The sequence below is a fragment of the Pyxicephalus adspersus genome, chromosome 2 (assembly GCF_032062135.1).
Source record: "Pyxicephalus adspersus chromosome 2, UCB_Pads_2.0, whole genome shotgun sequence".
Classification (NCBI taxonomy): Eukaryota; Metazoa; Chordata; class Amphibia; order Anura; family Pyxicephalidae; genus Pyxicephalus; species Pyxicephalus adspersus.
In genome coordinates this window covers 136,164,918-136,184,413 of record NC_092859.1, presented here as the reverse complement: position 1 = coordinate 136,184,413, position 19,496 = coordinate 136,164,918, and the positions used below count along the sequence as shown (strand labels likewise).

At 37.1% G+C, this 19,496-nt stretch overlaps 1 protein-coding gene across 1 annotated transcript in view; it reads right to left on the bottom strand.

Annotated features, from left to right (window-relative positions):
• LOC140324543 (stereocilin-like) overlaps window positions 1–9,269 on the bottom strand; it is a 35,841-nt gene extending 26,572 nt beyond the window's left edge. Inside the window, exons 1-4 of the mRNA XM_072402533.1 lie at window positions 6,727–9,269; window positions 4,677–4,739; window positions 4,485–4,595; window positions 1,478–1,635 (exon numbers count right to left, since the gene is read on the bottom strand). Of these exons, the coding sequence (XP_072258634.1) occupies window positions 1,478–1,635; window positions 4,485–4,595; window positions 4,677–4,739; window positions 6,727–9,114 (2,720 nt within the window). The 5' untranslated portion in view covers window positions 9,115–9,269. The remainder of the gene's footprint in view (window positions 1–1,477; window positions 1,636–4,484; window positions 4,596–4,676; window positions 4,740–6,726) is intronic.
• Between the last annotated feature and the right edge of the window lie 10,227 nt (window positions 9,270–19,496).

Below are 19,496 nucleotides of genomic sequence, written 5' to 3'. Positions count from 1 at the left end.
GATTGTGAAACCTTAGAGGGACAGCTAGTCACATGACTATGGACTTTGTACAGCGCTGTGTAATATGAAGGCGCTATATAAATACTGTGTAATAATAATAACTACATACACACTAGATGATTGTCGCCCAATGTGAATGGTTGTGCTTGTCTTGGGTTAAAATGTGAGTTTAATTCCCCATAGAGACATCAGAGAGAAGTCAAATTACTCTTGCTGGAAATAATCTTTTGTGATTGTTCTAATATTGATCTATATATCTGGCTTTTAAGTAAATCAGAGGATTGTCACTAGCCATGATCCTTCATGATCATTTCCAATAACAGATGAACAAACAAGCACTGTACACAAAGGGCCTGATTTATGAATGCTCTCCAAGGCTGGAAAAAATATGATTTCATCAGTAATCCTGGGTGATTCAGCAGACCTGGAAAGGATTTCTTAAAATTCGTTTGCAATGTGTTAGCAATTGTTATCATTCCTGGACCATTTCAGGTTTGCTGGATCACCCAGGTTCGCTGATGAAAGTGAATCCTCTCCAGCCTTAGAGAGCTTTCATAAATCAGGCCCAAAGTGTTATTTCATTCAATAGAGAGTGGAGAGTTGAGCACTAGTGGCACCTCACTGTGCTCTTCCCCATAGGAATGAACAGTGGTCATCCCTAAGCAGTTGTTCTTAAATCTACCAGAGCATTGAGGGCCTACTGTACACATGCTAGAGAACATGACTGTTTATCTTGAACAACAATCATTTGATACTTGAATGTAGTCTTTAGCTACGTACACACTTCCAATTATTATCGTCGGAAAACGAACGACGAACTTTCCTGCACGATATATACGAACGATCGTATAGCACCGATCCTGCACATAGAGGTTAACGACACGATCGTTCGTAGATATTGTACACACAATAGATACGATCGTTTAAGCCATAGAGGAACTATGTGCACGGCAGGAAAGTGAACGGACGTTCGTTCATCACGCATGCTCTGAACATGGACGATCAACGAACGACCGTACACACGAACGATGTTCAACGATCGTCGTCCAATCCGATCCGCCGGTCCGGTCGTTCGTTTCCAACGACTTTCCTCGTTCGTCGGCGTCGTTGGTTACTTTTTTACGAACGATTTTTTGCCCAATCGATCGTTCGTCGTTCGATTGGAAAAATAAAAATTGGAAGTGTGTACGCACCTTTTAGTCTTTCTAGTCCTAGATTTTATATGCATTTTATATGTTTAACAGGTGTGTTCTTATCTCTCCTGGAAAAGAGGTCAGAAACATGCTTCTATTTTATGCAATGTATAAAATGCTTTTGTTGCACTGCTAAAAGCTTTCATCAGACCCACAGAGAACCATGCACATATTAACTAATCTCCAGTATTTGTATTGCATGTATTGGACGGCAACAAATGGTATAATATACAGAATATACAGAACAATAAATGCCAGCTCAGCCTTCATATTCATGTACATACACTTCCTTGTCATCCTGAAGTGGAGGAAGAAGTCTTATTATCTCATCTGGTTCCAGGAAACGTATAAAGGGAATAATGTCAGTAAAGAGGAGAGGGGTCGAAGTCACCTGAACTGTAAGCAGTGTGGTAATAATCATGGAAAAATATTCTTCGGATACCTGGAAAATTGGGGGAAAATAAAGGCATAAAAATGAAATATTATGATAAAGTTTTCTCCCACTCAACTGTTACAAACGTATTGTAATTTTGTAATGGATACCTTTATGTCATTATTTTGCAGCCAAGTGCATCTGTTTTAATCAGAACTACAGCAAAAAATGCAATATATATAATAAATGAAAAAATAAACAAGAATAAATTAATAATCTGTGAAAAAATAGGTGAACAGTCAGAGAAGTGTTCCCACTTATGAAAAAAAAGATTTGTAGTATAGAAAACTGAAAACAAAAGGTACTTTAAACATCTATTATAGATGGGTTCAGAAAATCAGGATTTTTTGGCATAAAGCAGTAATTAATTACCTAAATGCTGCACCAAATCTAGGTAAACTATCAAAGTAAATATAGCATCCAAATAAGGTTTATGATCTTGGCATCATGCAGTGAAAGTCTCAATCCCGACCCATTTCACCATTAGGTTTTTTCGGGGGATAACAAGATATATATTGATGCTTTTCTGAACCCTTCTCTATAGGTGTTCCACATACCTCTTTGTTTCTGTGAAAAGATAAATTAATAAATCCAAATTTTCCACAATATTCAACCAGAAAGCCAGAAATTTCTGCTGCAGTACTTTCTTTCTGGTATGATGTCAGACATTATTCATCACATTTCTCCTAACCCAGAACCCACCAAGACCATGACTTGGCAGTGAAAAGAGAAGCTGCATGTTGTGAACTCATCTCTTGCACAGACAGAAAGGCAGAAAACAAAATCTTTTGCAGATGAGATGGGGCACCAGAGATGAAAGACATCCTCAACACACAGAAATATTTTATTAATATTATACAGAATTTATATAGTGCTGACATATTATGCAGCACTGTACAAAACCCTCTTATCACTTGCTGCTCCCACAATTTAAGGTCAATTTGGGGGAAGCCAATTACCTAACTGCATGTTTCGGAATGTGGGAGGAAACCGGAGTACTCAGAAGAAACACACTTGAACACTTGGAGAACCTGCAAACTCCATGCAGATAGTGTCCCGGCCCAGATTCAAACCTGGGACCCAGCGCTGCAAGGGCCAGAGTGCTAACCACTGAGCCACCGTACTGCCTTATTTATCCTTGGTGCCCAATGGTTGGCAGTGGTTTGAATATTAGGGTCATATTAAGTGGTAGGTATACAGTAGGTAAGAGGTCAGGGATTGTTAAATTACATACACATGCTGGATAATTAAATATAACGTGTGAACAGCAGTCCCCCACAAGGGTGAATCACTAAAAAACCAACCAGGACAACCACTGTCATTTCCTATTGAGAAGAACATGGTGGCTGTTTCCTTTTTGTCCTCCCCTCGCCCGTCTCCATAGAACTGAACAGTGCAGTGTGTACAGCAGTCGTTCATTTTACTGTCACTGGAAACAATCATGGCAGATTGAACAGAAATTTAGGGTGTGTACAAAGTTTTATTGTCATCATGTTATTGGCAATATTAGTTACTTTTTTAACCAAAGAATTCTTCCATGTTACCAGTTGCGTCTAGAGCTGGTGGCCTTCCAACTCGGCACTTTAGAAGTTGGAACTGACTGCAGGAAGAGAAAGTAGAAACTATTTTTTAATTATAGAAACAGCAGTGCTTTCTAAAGTCCTGGCTTTGCAAAGAGCGCACAAGGGAGAATTGTTTACCAAGGGTTTTACTGTAATAGAATCTGGTTTCTTCTTTGAGTGCAGTACTAAAGTTAAACTGCAAACCAGGATATTTACAGATTACTTTGTACAGGTAAAGAAAATTACAATAACCTCAGCACTATGATGCTCTGATATGTAATGCACAAACCCCAAAAGTGATTGGAATAGATTTCAGAAGTCCTAATATCTTCTATAGATGAGTATTATATACTATTTGCAGCCTTTGTATGGAGTAAAGCCATGTACAAATGTCTTCTGCTGGAAATGATCTTTTGTGATTTTTTCCGGTGACAGTAGAGCAAATGAGTGGAGTACAAACAGTGCGGTTCTGTTCTATGAAGAGAGAAAGCTGAACGAGTGGAACCCTGATGTGCTCTTTTCCAATGGAAAGTGCAGTGGTCATCTCCATTTGCTCATTCATTGATCTCGACTGTTTGGGCAACAATAATCTGGCGTAGGTACGTAGCTTAACTTTCCAAAAAAAACATTTTTCATACAAAATGTTATAATTTAAAAAATATGTACACATTTTATACTAACAAAGATAAACAAAATCCCCCAAAAAAGTTATTTTTAATTTAATGAATAAGCTTGTATTTGCTGCTATACAATCAAGGAAATTTGAAATAGAAGTTATACCATTGGTCGCCAACCTTTTCAGACCTACAGACCACTAAATTTCGGGGCTCCGGACCGCCCGGGGAGGCGTGTGTCACTTAAAGGGGGAGAAACTTCCCCCCACAGTGACGTCATGATGCCAGAACCCACTCTACCATTGCAGGCTCAGACCTGCAAGGCAAGAGTGGGTGGGTCGAGTCCAGAGACAAAACCCATCCACCACCCTGAGGTTGCTATCAGTAGGGTAGACATAGTCTGTTGCTCTGGCCGGGGCATTCCCCCAACGTGGTCCTTCTTCTGACCTCGCTGGGGGGCGCACCAGCCAGAACCATGGACCACCAAAATTTTTTTGCAGACCACAGGCCGGCGACTGCTGAATTTTACAACCTAACACTTAGGATCAACCTACATATGGCAACAGTAACAACATCTTTGTAATGTGTAATTTTGTGGGATTTCACAACACCTTTTATCTAGAATTCATGGCATCAGATCATTTAACAGAAGACACTCAGAGGGAATGATATGGGTAAGTACCTGTAAAGAGGTCCAGTTCTGATACAAGATGTTTAGGAAAGTTTTGACAGCTTCCGGCTGAAGGGAAGTGATAACAGCTTTCAAATCCGGCAAGGCTAGCTGGAATAATTCCTGTTGGAGTAGAATAGTACTGAACGTTATAACTAGTGTACATAAATATATATTATAGATTTGTAGGTCTTCTATATATACCTCAATCAAGATCCAGGTCCGATTTGATGATATGTGTTCTTCTGCCAAAATTAATAGCGTATTCTGTAAACAAAAAAAAAAAAAACACATTAAAAACACGTTACAAAAAAATATAACTTGGACCATAAACTTTGTACAATAAATTCACTCTTACTGAATATGCTGTGAATGAACACTTTATATTACTGGAATGATTTGCCATTTTTCAGATACAATGTTCTCTTTAGCTTACCAGACTGTTGGGACAGTGACTGTGTTGCATTAAGTGGAACAAAGTGTACAACATTTACAGATTTCATACATGATGCATACATGATCCCCCCTAAACAGACAAAAATGTCCCGCAAGGTGGCAGTTACAAGGTAGGGACAAACTGACAAGTATGAATAATATGATCGGTATTTATATGTTTTCTGTAAGTACTGTTCCCATAAGTACTTTGCAGCAAACACTATCTGCCCCTTTTCTTTAAACCCTAACTGTCCCTGTAGTTTTGTATCAGGACAAACAGAAAATGGCACCTTGGCTACCTGCGCTTGCACGGATGTCATGCCTGAGCCACAGCCCTTTATAGAAAATAGGGCCAAGAGTGCCAAGGCAGCATGTTTGTAGAGATCAAATTTAGAGTTCTGGTCCAATGTCTAAACTCAGAATTGTTCAGATTTGACTTTTAATTGACTATATTCAGAACTATTCGACATCACTATTCTTAACCTAGCTTGCTAGAAACTAGAGAGGAGTCCACTAGTTTTAGCAATATGAACAAACGCCAAACTGTAGTACATGCACGCAACACATAGCCATCTATAAAAATATGTGGTCAACCAGGCAACAATGACAATATGTGGGCAATGAACATTACCACAACCTAACAGTGGACAAGCAAGAAATGTGAAAAACAAACTGGCAATCATCATAATATTTGGCCAACAAAATGGCTATAATGATATGTGTTCAATAATCAAGCAATTAAAAGTATACACAATGATTTCTCATACATAAGAAACAAACAAGCAGTCATCACAATATTGGGGTACAACATTCAGACAATGGGCAATACTGACATGTCAGCAGAAAAAAGAAAATTGTGGCAATGCATGGGGGGCTAATTGAGAACCTTAACAATAGATAATGGAAATACTTTCAACAAATGGGGAATTTTTGTAAAATTTGGCAATTAAAGACAATTATGGAAATACTTAGCCAACAAACTGATAACAGCGACAACATGTGACCGACAAACTGGCTATTGTGGCAATACACAGAAAACAATAAGACCCTATGTTGGCAACAAATAGGCAATCACAGCAATGCACATATAGGCAGCAATAATATGCGGGCAATAAAATGCAGGGACAACCACAACAGCCAAATTTGCCTCTGCTAACCATCAGTTTCTTTACCCATAATCCTGGCACTGCCAACACAAGCACTAGTCTTTAATTTTCTCTGGCAACACGTCCTTCCAGTGGACAATTGGTAGTAATGGAGACGCAGATAGCACATCCATTCCTCCATAACAGTTCATGTCTCTCCATTGACAATCCTTATCCTGGCACACAGTGTAACTACATTAGCTGATATGAATACTCCAGTAGGGCAATTTTCAAGTGATCCAAAAGGAACTTCCGGAAACTCACATGCCTCACATTTGGAATAGCTGCATTCTTCCAGGTATTACAAAATACGTAACCTGTTGATGCTTAACAACGTCAAACTCAATAAGGACTCAAGTGTTAACAAATGATTTTTTACATAAAGGTGCAATTGTTTTGTGATATGCCCTCATAAAATACAGCAATTTCATTTCTTGCAATCTAAACATTACAAACAAATGTAGAATCTCTGTTAACCTGGTACATAGACTGTATTGATCACCGTCTTTTGGTAGTTGTAAAATAGTATTGGTTTGTTCCAGTACTATATGTTGTTTCCTGCAAATCTAAAGTTAATTGTATCTATTTTATTGCTAATTATCTGTTCCAGTACTTGCATAACAGTTATGGCACAAAAGACTAAGCATTTTTGTATATGAAATAAAAGAACAAACCCCAAATTTCAGGACTAACTCTCTTCTCTGTTCACTGTACCATCCTTTCTGGGAAAAGAAATCCATTGCAGAATTCCAAACCTTAGCTCGGATCATATCACTGCCAGACAAAGACAGGATTTGCATCTCTTCTAGAAGGAGCAGAAGAATCACAGTGGTGTCCACAGCTTGTACGTAATGTTCTGTGATATTGGCTGCTGGTGTGACGCCTGTACTTTGTAGGTAACAGGCACTGAGAGGAAGAAAACTTGACAATGTTAGTCCTTCTCTTGGACACACTGAGCTCAGATCAGCAGTACAGTTCCACTGGAGCTTCTTTTTATCATCATCTGATAGGCAAGCAGTGGATTCATTAGTTGTATTGGAGGAAGAACAGAAGTTGACTACCCATGAGGTTGCCGAATCATTGGCCATGTTAGAGAGAAGGTTTGCTTGTGCACATACATGGGCAGTGAAGTTATCTCTGTCCACCACCCAGCACAGTAAAACGTTATCAGAATTAGGAGGGTTATTTTCCCAGTTACCATATTCACAGTTATAATTTTGACTCCACCATGGTCCAAGAGTGCCATTACAGAATGACTGAATCCAGTTCATGGAAGCACAATGGTTTAAACCATCAGACAGAAGACTAGAGTTACCACAATATGATTTGACCCAGGAGAGGTTTTTCATTTCATCCAATAATTTATTAAAGCTACTGTTTGAGCAGTACTGAGTAAAATTTTGGGTATCCCATTGGAAGCAATATTGAATTAGGAAATCTTGTAAAGATGTTAGATTCCATGTGCTACCTGGACATATCTCAGCAGAATGACATTTTGGAATGATCTCACCACTGGCTGTAAATTGGATCAATTTATCATACAACTCAGAACGATTGCAAAGAACTTGTGAGAAAGTCATATTGTCAAAATACCGACAGTAAGAATCAAAAAAAGCTGTTGGATTCACAACTGTCCAGGAGGAGTAATTACAAAAATTCCATACTGTGAACTTGTTAAGATCTGTTGAGTTCTGACATGATGAAGAAAGAAAGTTAACGATATACTGTGTACAGTTAGCTATGCTATAATTGAGCTTTTCATTACAGAACGATGGGATCCAACTATATTCAGATGATTTAGAGAGTTGTGTCACCAGTGTAAAATTCTCACAAATAAATTGACTAAAATGTTGTGCATCCTTAGTTGCACAGGTTGCCAATATGGATGAGTTCAATGCAGTCAAGTTGGAAAAGTTGTAATTACAAAGTGTTGCGTTTGTGGTATTACCATTGCACGTTAGATTTGAAGATTTGTACACTTTAATCTGTTTGGTTGTACTTTGATTGCTACAAAGAAATAGTTCCAGTTGCTTCGGATCAAACTGCCAGCAAAAATCTACAGATTCAGCATCAACACTAGAGTTCCATGTTGTATAATTACACAGGTGCTGAGAACAGAATGGAAGCACCCAAATGTTGTTTGTATCCCTAGTCAGAGTAATTAGCAGGGTAGAGTTTTTGCAAACAGAAGACAAGAACTGGTTCTCATCTATTTGACTGCAGTTGGAGACTAAAGATGAAGACACAGCTAATGTTGACTGGTTATTGTTGTCTTTTTTCAACCATGCTAAATAGTTACAGGTATTTTCTGAGCTTCCTGTTGTGAAATTATGACAGATCTCTGCAATCCAGGGGTTGAACTCGTAGATGAACAATTGTTGGGGAACCTCAAGAGATAGGCAAACGTAGTTTGCTAAAGCAGTCTGATCATTCCATGCACAGAATGCAACAAGAGAAGGGTCTATGTTTTCTATCTGCCATTGGTCATAGTTGCAGAGTTGCTGGATCATAGATAGTGTGGCTGTATCAGTTGGGGCCTCAGTTGGACAGACTGGATCAAGCCACTCATTGTTTGGATTCCCCTTGAGCTTATACAAGAAATCAGGATCTTCACAAAGATAAAGTGTAAACTGGTCCTGGTCATACAGCCAGCAATAGGCAACAGAAAAGTCAGAGATAGTACTGGCGTCCCAGGACACGTACTGACACATGTTATCTGGGTTTGTGTTGTATGCACAGAATCCTTGTAACCAGTTGTTGTCTGTTGTCTGAATTGTTAGTTGGTTAAGTAGGGTCTTGTCCCCACAGACTGAGTGAATGAACTGTTGCTTGTCTTGCTCACTGCATGTGGATACATCAGAAGAAGAGGCTCCTAAGGTATGCCATGATGTGTAATTGCAACTTACAGTCACAGATCTGGCAGTCCGTACAATCTTGGTGCTACATGGGTCAAATAAGGTAGACAGCTGTGTGAAGAAATATCTGCATAGCTGGTTGTCCCTTTGCATTGTTTGAGAAATAGTTGTTAGTTGCAAACATAGTGACTGCAAACTACCACTCATGGAGTCAGGAATAAACGTGCATACGCTTCTCAGTGCTGGGAGGAGGCGATCAGAGCAGGTTTTTAGAAACACGGAAAGATTAGCTTTGAGGGAAACACCAAAAACCTGGGAACTTTTAGGCAGAGGTCTAACCAGTGGCAAATCCAGGAAACCCCAGCTCAGATTATGAGACATGCCCCTAAAAAGAGATCATAGGTGTTAATCAATGAGTAAATTCAAATATTCACATATAACTCCACCTTACATTATAAAGATAGTAAATAATAAACTCTGTACTGCTGCCTTGTCTGGTTATACTGTATGTGCTTCCAAAAGACTTTTTGTGAAAAATATTCACATTTTGCACATTTTTTTCACCTCCCTGCTATATATGGTACCGCTACTGTCCAATAGATCTGAATTCTTATAGTGTCTACATTTCTTACATAGATGCAAAACATGAACATTTTCTATTGCACCCAAAGTATGTGCAAACTCATGTGCAAACATAAAATAAAATAGATTAGAAGAAGTATATACTACTTTGGCTTCCTCTACTTTGCAATATATAATCTGCCAAAAAGTGGAATTGCTTTTTACTAAATCAGCAAAAAGGTAGAAAAAAAACATAAAAACAGATTAAAAAAGGAACAGGAATATACAGAATGTAAAACCAAACCACTCAAACTAAATATTTAGAAATTGTGAAAACACACCAAGGGATATCATAATCATTTACCATAACAAAAGATGTTTCAAGTCCCCTGCAAGAGAAAAATAATAAATGTCTATTTTTGAACCTTACATGTATATTTCATTTGTTTTGCTTCATTTGGTTTTTATTGTGTTATGATATGCTATGGTTTTATATAAAAAGGACTTATTATAATAGAACTTACCTTGTGTACTGCCGGCATTTAAAAGTGTGTTTAAAGTTCCATGAAGCCCAAATGTTGGGTCCTTATTTAGGATAAGTGGGAGCAATGACCCAAGAAATTGTTGCCACCTTTCAATTGTTGTAGAAGATGTGTTAAACTGTATACTACCAGAACACTGAGGATTCACTCCTTGCATGAGTAACACCAAATCCTGAGCTGTTTGGGGTGGCCAGGCTGGGACTGTAGATGCAGTTGTCAATGGAGGGTTGGGGTGCCTAACAAGACCTTGAATAAAAACAAAGAAACATGCAAAAAAAAAAATTATATTCCAAATTCCTGATATGTGTTCCATTGATTGTGTTCACCATCGGGAAGGCACTGGCATTGTGTGCGGTATCAAATTGTGGGATAATAGGTTAATTCCACCAAAGAGTAGAATACTATTACATTTTGGTATTTGCTCCAGAACACGTTAAAATAGTGGTGAATGTCCACAAGTTGTCCAAGAACTTGAGAATAAACATACATTATATATACATATATATATATATATATATATATATATATATATAAATATTTATACTATTGTATTGCAAAAGTGTTTAAGAAAGAAGCAAATCAAAGCTTAAAGCCCTCAACAATAGTCTGAAATGTTTCAGGCTATGCAAAGCTGTTTTTTAAGTATGGAGAAGCTCTAAACTAAAAAACATTACCAGGATGAATTTTGTATACCCAATCTTATTAATCCTTGGTGCAGGGACTTGTGGACATTTATTAGATTGGATGACCACCTAATTAAGCACATGTTCTATTGGGCCTGATTAAATAAAGCTCTCCAAGACTGAAGAAGATAGATTATCGTGGGAGAACATGGGTATTCCAGCAAACTTGGAATGGATTTCTTAACAATCTTTTGCTATTAGTTGTCAAAATCAAAGTTCAATACTGGAACATATCAATTCTGGGTTTGCTGGATCACCCAAGTTCTCCTATGATAGTCTATCTCCTTCAGTCTTGGGGAGCTTTATTAAATCCGGCCCATTGTCCAAGCCAATTGGAGTGTGGCTTTACAAAAAGGGACACAAATTTAGGAAGATCTCAAACACCTAACACCTTTAAACCAGAATAATTAAATGTTAAAAGGAGTAACTAATGACACTAAAAAAGGCTTTTTATCGAAACTACATGAATGATTATATCACAAAACTGATTCAGCCTCTTGTGATCACTGGATGGTCATAAAATGCTGTGATTTTCCTGTTATTATTTATGTATAGTCATGCAACATCACATTTTAATAACAACGGAAATTAGGCTTGAAAAAAACTGAAAGAGACTCAAAATTAAGCTTTTTAAAATGCTTACCTACAATGTTTTTTTCTCATATTTTTTTTCCACTTCATATCATCATCAATTTCCTATATCCAAAAACTTTTTAATAGAAGAAAAAATATTCTTACCTGATACCAGTACCACAAGAATAATCAGTTTAGATGTTACATGCTCCATTACCATTATTAATAGTTTATGGGAACCCCTAACAAAAAAAAAAAAAAAACAAAATACCAGTGAAGAACTATTTTCATCAAACACAAAAACATTACAATCCAAGCACAGCTAAAACACATCCAATTCCCAGCCTGTTGATTTGAGTATGTAAGTGAGCCCTGTAAAGATTATAGTAATACGTGAGACATCAGATTCATTGTAAATTGATCTGTGCACTTTATTGGAGGCTTCTATAGACCTATACAGAACTACAGTAAGTTCTTGCTTTCCTGCTGCTCCATTTAGCAACCATAAAAGTAAAGGGAAATTTAAGTTTAAGTCAGTTTGTATCAAATCACATTTACAGTAGTATTTTATTTTATTAGTATTTGGAATACATAAAATGACCTTGAATGCTTGCAGTAACAAAGCATCACATTTAGAAGCACCCTCAAATGTGTAGCATAAAAATGTTCTGATCTTAAGCTGGTATAATATACCAATGATAAAGATGTTACATTATACAGTATAAATGTGCACCATGGGTGTTTGGGCAATAGAGGTACTGCTTTGGTTCACAATGATCAACAATTAGTCCAAAAAGCACTCATTGTAAATAATATGAGCAGTTGAAGTCCAATGTATATGTATTTAGTTGCATGCTGTTTTTGGTAAGCTTCATACGGCATCTCACGGCAGTTGAAAATGGGTGACCAATACCCTTTTAACACATGTAGTTATGTGAACTTAGACCTAAAGATTCCAAAAAAACCTCCATTAAACCACATGCATGAACATTGACTAGCATTCCAGGGCCATTTGAGAAAAGTTTGGCCATTCAAGGATATTTCCGTGTTTTTTTTTTTTTTTTGCTTTTTGTGCATTACCATAAACTTCTATAGCTTCCCAATGCCAATACTCTAAATCTATGACCTTTGTTGGCCATTCATGTTGATTTCAGCAGACCCAGATATCTTCTACTGTCTATATGTACTTGTAGACATTACACACATTACAAAGAATTAATGGCTGACAAAGTATGGTCATGTCCAAACATTGACCCAATGATGACATCTATGCAAGAACAAGTCAATTTGTTTGCTGGTACTCACAGACACATGAGAATAGCTAAAGGTATCTCCTGGTCCAATGTCCTCCAGAATGTGTTCTTCTCCCACAATGATACATCCTGTACTAAAATCTAACCCTAAAAATATACCTGAAGTATATATGTAACTAAACCTTAGTACTCAAGGGCCATAAATAATATATCCATTGAAAATGACACCTGAAAAGTGCCGCAAAGCTTTTCAGCTCATATAGATCAAAAGTGCAGGTCAGATTACCAGATAAGAGTAAATATTTTGTAACTGGACAAAGAAATATTCACTAAAGTATCTAGATTTTGTGATTAGAGGACCATACTTAAATATGGGTGGGACTGGTGGAAATTTTGCAAGGTGTATATATATGCACCAAAACAAAATATTAACAATGATAACAAGGACAGGAATAAAAATACCATTAATGAGTATATATTGTATAAAGGGTAGAATATTGTTCCTACAGCCTGGGAAATGTGAAACCAAATGATAAATCACTAACTTCATGTGTGTTATTATAAATAATAATAAACAGGATTTATATAGCACCAATATATTATGCAGCGCTGTACAATAAATAGGGGTTGCAAATGTCAGACAGATACAGACAGTGACACAGGAGGGGGAGAGGATCCTGCCCTGAAGAACTTACAATCTAAGAGATATGTTATGAAATTGTTATTGTATAAACAATCTAAATGTTAAAAATGATTTAGCATATTAGAACATAGCTGGCAATAGCATGCAATGGTTCTGAAGGCAATATAAAATGTCACTGGTACAATAAATGTTCAGCAACCACTATGTTGTTAGCTACATCTCTAGGTATTTTCCCAGGTAAACAAATGTTATATGTAGTATATTATTACCTATACACACAATAATTTGATTTTTTTTTATAAATTTTTTATTATTTTGCCAGAACAGAATTAAGCAGTTGTTTGTTTTTCACTATTATCTTTATCACTTTGGACTTCTCCTTCTGCATTTCTGTCCTGCACATATTGCCTTCTATCATAAGATTCAGGATTCCTCTCCTGCACATAATGCCCAATGTCATATCTTCTGTACTCCTCCAAATCTTCACATACTACCCCTTTCATGCCTTCCGGAACTTACTTCCGGCATGTACTGGCTGCTGTCATACAAGGACCCCTTCTCTCTGCATTTCTCACACATTTTTTACTAGTATGCAGGAACACATTTTTATTGTGTATGTTATATATGTTCTTTGAGTCTGTCTGTATTACAGGGATTTCTTTTCACTACTTGTCCAAGAAACACACCAGGAAGTGGATAGAATTCTCTCCTAAATGAAGGGAAATTCCTTCTTGGAAAGACGTGTCCCCATTTATACAATCTATAAAATGTTGAATCACCCATCACCTTGTTCTGTCTTCTGTTGTTCGCAGACATCCATTTACGCATTTCTGTATCCAAAATAAAAAAAAAAACAAAAAACTTTGCTTTAGATATATTTTACAATGTTTTTTTTAATTTGACGTTTTATTGGATGAATTCAACATGACGTCAAAATAACATACAATAGTAGGTGAACAACCAGGAATAAAAAAAAAAAATACAATATACAATAAAAAAGGAAACACAGTATCAAGAAGTGCTGTTAAGGGTGGAAGCTAATAACATTTAACACATAGTTAATGTCCCAGATTTGCATTCTTGGAGTTATTTCTCTTATATCGGCTCCTGCTGTTTACATTCCCTCGTACACTAAAGTGTGTTATCTTCCATAATATACCTCAGTGAATTCACCTAGTATTTTTCCTAACTTATTATAAAAGGGGGGAGGGGGGATGGTGAATAGGAATTGAGTAAAGTTATAAGTTATCAAGGGGTGGTGGTTGGGAGGAGGAGGCTAGATGTTAGGTTTTTCCTCTTCTTACAATTTTTTTAAACGCTATAGCTGTCAATAAATTTGGAATATGTCACAGGACTGCAGAATACCTATCACTGGGTATTGCTGTTGACTAACTTGGCAGCTCCTGATATTCAAAAGCATTTATCATTATGCGGTTTCAACTTTTTTTAGAGCCCAAACCATGCTCCCTCATGCACCCCCACTGTCATCACTCATTCTCTTGCTCCCACCCTTGGTGTAACTATGGTACCTACAAAATCCCCACTCACTTTCATCACCAGAACTGGACTCTAACCATCCTGCCTGCCCACACTTTAACCGGCTCTCACCACCAAAACTCGGTACCTGTGCATGCCACCCCAATACTCCCACCATTGTGCCTGAGCACCAATTGTGCTGGTCCCAACACCCCCCTTAGCCCACCCCCCGAACCACTGACACATAATGGTGACTCCCCCACCACAGACCATGCATGCTCCTCCACTCTCACCACACCAGACCCTCATCACTCTTTACTATCTTCAACCTTGACCATGCTTGATCAGGGACACTTATTCTCATCAGTAATAATTTTTTTTTAGTTATTTTATAAGGAAATCAAACAGGTGCATGTAGTTCTCTGATAAAAAACAAGGCAAGTTGTAATCTGTTGCCTTTCGTGCATAAGGATCGGATCTTCGAAGGTCTCAGGTGTATGATGTCCAATAACTGTCAGTAAAAAAGCTTGACAGCATCTCACAATGACGTGACATTGTTGTAGCAACAACCAAGATCAGTTGTATGAGAGAGGTCCAGTTACATCCTGGTTAGTGAGAACTCAGAATCACTGGACTGTGGCACCCTTTGTAATGTTAAACCTACAAAAATATTTAAGATTCAGCATCATTGTGTGGACAGTGCTTAGAGCAAAGATGCAAAGCAGTAAGTAGAAGATTGTGTTGTGTAATATAAATGTAGTGGGCAGAGCTTTATGGAGAGGGAAAGAAAAGCTGCCATTGCAAATGCCAATCATACAGTCAGTGAAAATGTTAGTACAACTCATGGTCATGAAACAGACCATTGCGAAAGCTTGGTGGGCACACCCACAGTAGCTCAGGTTAAACAGAAAGTTATATGATAATTTATTAATGAAACATGGCGGCCCGATTGCATGACAAGGTAGAAAACTTCCTCGTTCTATTCAGCTTGCTCCTACTTTCTGCTCCTTTAAAAGGGCACTCAAAACCCATCTTTTCAAACTTGCCCACCGGTCTTCTTCTGTGTCTTAATACCCTCACACTTCCCACCACTACATCCCTCGCCTCTTAGATAGTAAGCTCTTCGGACAGGGTCCTCTCCTCCTCCTGTGTCCCTGTCTGTATCTCTCTGTCATTTACAACCCCTAACATGCAGTTAAGTAAATTGGCTTCCCCCAAAAATTAACATTAGACTACATTAATGACATATGACTATGGTAGGGAAATTAGATTGTGAGCTCCTCTGAGGGACAGTTAGTGTCATGACTATGGACTCTGTACAGTGCTGCGTAATATGATTGCACTATATAAAAACTGTGTAATAATAATAATACTTAATGTACAGCGCTGCATAATATGTTGGCACTATAAAAATACTATCATTAATAATAATGATAACTTAAAATAATGAACGTGGATCACATATTACCTAACCATATGATTGGAGCTCCTCCTAAGATGTGTCGGCTGGAGCCACAATAGTGTGGACCTACCTTATTCTTCTCTTCCTTACCCCCGTTCTTCTTTTCCTACCAGTGGTTTTTATAATAGTGGTGGTGGTGTTTCTTTATTCTCTTTCTTCATTTTCTTTTTATCTTTTATTTTTCTTTTTGCTCTTTTCTTGCTTATAACTCTGAGGACAAGAAGTGTTTGATACACCCATGTGTTCCGCTTTGGGCACACCTGTGAAATAGATATTGCTGGGTATATTAGCGTACTGTCAGTACTTTAAGCTTTTTTGGTATTATGGCCTTCTATCCCTTCCCTCCATTATATTATTTGCAAGTCATACATTTGTATTTTTCAGGTTCCCAGGCGTGTATATTTCTAGGTGAGAACTTTTTAATTTTCTTTGTTTTGTTCTTATATGCAACCTTTTCTGTATTTAAAAAAATCCATAAAAATTTGCAAAAAGAACATTTAGGTGAAACTTCTAGATTTTTTTTTTTTAGCATTTAGACTTTAGATCTTAATACCAATAGTTCCTACAGATAAAGGTGATATACTTGATACAAAAACTGCATTCTTGTCATGTGGAAAAATTAGTACACCTCTACACATCCATCATAATACAACCAGATGTTTCAGAATATATCTAATAAAAAGAACCTTCTTAGAGTATGTTGGTGATCTCATCTTATTTAAACCTCAGGTATCAGGGAACATTTTTCTGTTTGTTTGGGTGATGTCACGATGCCACATATAAAGGAAGTTGTGTATTCCCATCTAGCAAATGTTTTTTTTTTTTTAAGATTACTAAATAATTTGAACTTCATCAGTTGAATGTAATGAAAAAATCTACAATAGAATACATTACAAAGAAGTTTTAAAAAGTCAGGGGCTGGTGAGTCTGGCAAATTTAGGCAAAAAGACGGCTGATGCTAAAATAAAACTCCATTAACCTCAAAGTTATTATTTCCTGTAACTGCCATTTACCTCTGCAAAATATGTGCCAAAGTGCAGACATCTACAAATACAAATAGATTGCATAAATTGATAGCTTGCCAGCCAGGAAAATATTTTGATTCCTTAAAAAAAGTACAGTTTGCTATTGAACTCTTAAGAAAATGAGTTTTGATGAATTTGATAGATTTTTGTTTGACAGTTATTTGTCCACAGTAACCGTAAACATATGTTGTATGTTGACCAAATGGAAGACAGCATTTCAGAAGTACCCCATACCAACTTTAAAACATGATGATGATGGAAATGATTTGGGATTGATTTTCTGCTCAGGGTTCTGGCAGCAGCTTGCTGTCATCAAGTCAGATGAATGGAGTCAATCAAGTCAATTAATTGTGTATTACATCAACTAATGTGTGCTTCATGAGAATGTGGTCTGCCGAAACGTCAAGTCAGAAATAGCAAAAGCACCAAAAAAAATAGCTCAGAAAGAAAAAATGGAGGTTTTCTGGACTACTTTGTCAAATCCCTATTTTGAATCCTCTTGAAATGGTGAAGGGAATTGAAACAGGTAATTCATTAAAGGAATCACACAAACAATGTAGTTAAAAATGTATTGTAAAATATCCAAGGAGTGGTCCAAATTTCAATGCTAAATACTGGTGAAAAGTTACACAAAACATCCATGAGAAGGCGGGCAATGGCAGCTTAAGAAGACAAAGGTGTGCCTACTTTTTCTGCAGTATACCATTATATCTATCGCTATGTTTGTTAAATGAAGAACTCAGAACTAGGGCAGCACCACTATGAATATTCTGGGCACTAAAGTCAGTACAAAGGACAAAGCTAGGGACTGATTTTGGCTATTTTCCTAGGGGGACCTCCTTGGTTGGTGCCCAAGAAACATGGTGTAGGTAGGCATCATTAAATCATATTTATTGACCTATTTATTTATTATAAAAGTCTGCCCGGGAAAGGAGGCAACTAATCAAATGGGTTCCATTTGAAACTATAAAAAAACAAAAATGTGTTGAGTCTTATGACCGAGGATCTGTCCACATTTAAAAAGGAATAAATGAAGGGTTTTGTTCAAGGTTTGAGCCATTTGTTTTTGTGCTCGGAATAATTACTGTTATAAAAAGGTAAACTTCTGCTTCAACTTTTGGGGGAGATGACCTCACATTCACATCATGTACACCTATGATACATATATACAGGTGCATCTCAATAAATTATAATAGAAACGAAAAGTTAACACATTTCAATAATTCAGTTCAAAAAGTGACTCATATAGATTAATTACAGAGTGATATATCCCAAGAGTTTATTTCCTTTCATATATATTTAATAAACTGGAGGAGTTATGCCTGATGGCCCCCATACCTTGTAAAACAATTTTATATAAAATATTAGAGGTGTTATTTCTTAATCAGGGTCCTTTCAGAAGTTGCTGGAGGTTCCTTGAGTAATGAGCGATTTGACCTCTCAAGTCAGTTTAGGTGACACCAATGATCTTTTTCTTGGCTTTCTGTAAGGGTGACATTCGTCTCAATAATCAGTAATGTAAGAGGCATTCTTCCCACTGACCATCACACTGTGAGCCGTGAATATATTAATTAATAGCTGGGGTTCTCTAATGACATGAAAGTTATATCAAGGATTCCCCCATGTTAAAAAACGGTCAATAAATACTTTATTAAACATTAATATGTTGCAGTCTGATATTCAGACAACAGATGGCGCCTTAGATTTCCTTTCTACATGCATTTGAGTTTTTCATTACCTGCAATTTAAGACAGACTGCTGTGCCTGCAAAAGCATAGAAAGTGTTCCATAGACCTAAATGAAAAGGGAGAAAAATAGGTACTTGGCATTAAGTGTGTGGTAGAGTTAAAGATTTGTTAATGAATCAAAACTGCTAAAAGACCCACATAGGAGGCATCTATATTCCTACTAAATAATATATAATGTAAACCACAGCTGAAACCATATTAAGTACTGCCCAATCAGAGCCAACTCTGCATGGCAAAACAAGAGTAAACCAAACCGTAATGTGTTGAAAGACGTTGCTGAATGCTGCTACATTAAACAGACATGTTGAGGAGAATAAATATTGCCAGGCAGAGTGGAAAGTGTAGAAATCCTTAAAAGATCATAAAATTTAATCTTTTAATTTTTTTTTATTTACAGAAACCAGACAGTTTGACGTTGGCTGAGCACAACCTTTATGCAAAATACCTTGTGTTCATATACAAAAGTCTGTGTTAAGGTTAAGTGGGGGAAAAATCCAGCCTGTACTTTCAATAGCTTCCGCTGAAAATGTCCATTCGTTTAGTAGGTTGTGCAAATCAACTGAAGGACACTGTACCAAGAAAACACACACAGAAATGTTTGGAATAAAAGAGCCACCCAGAAG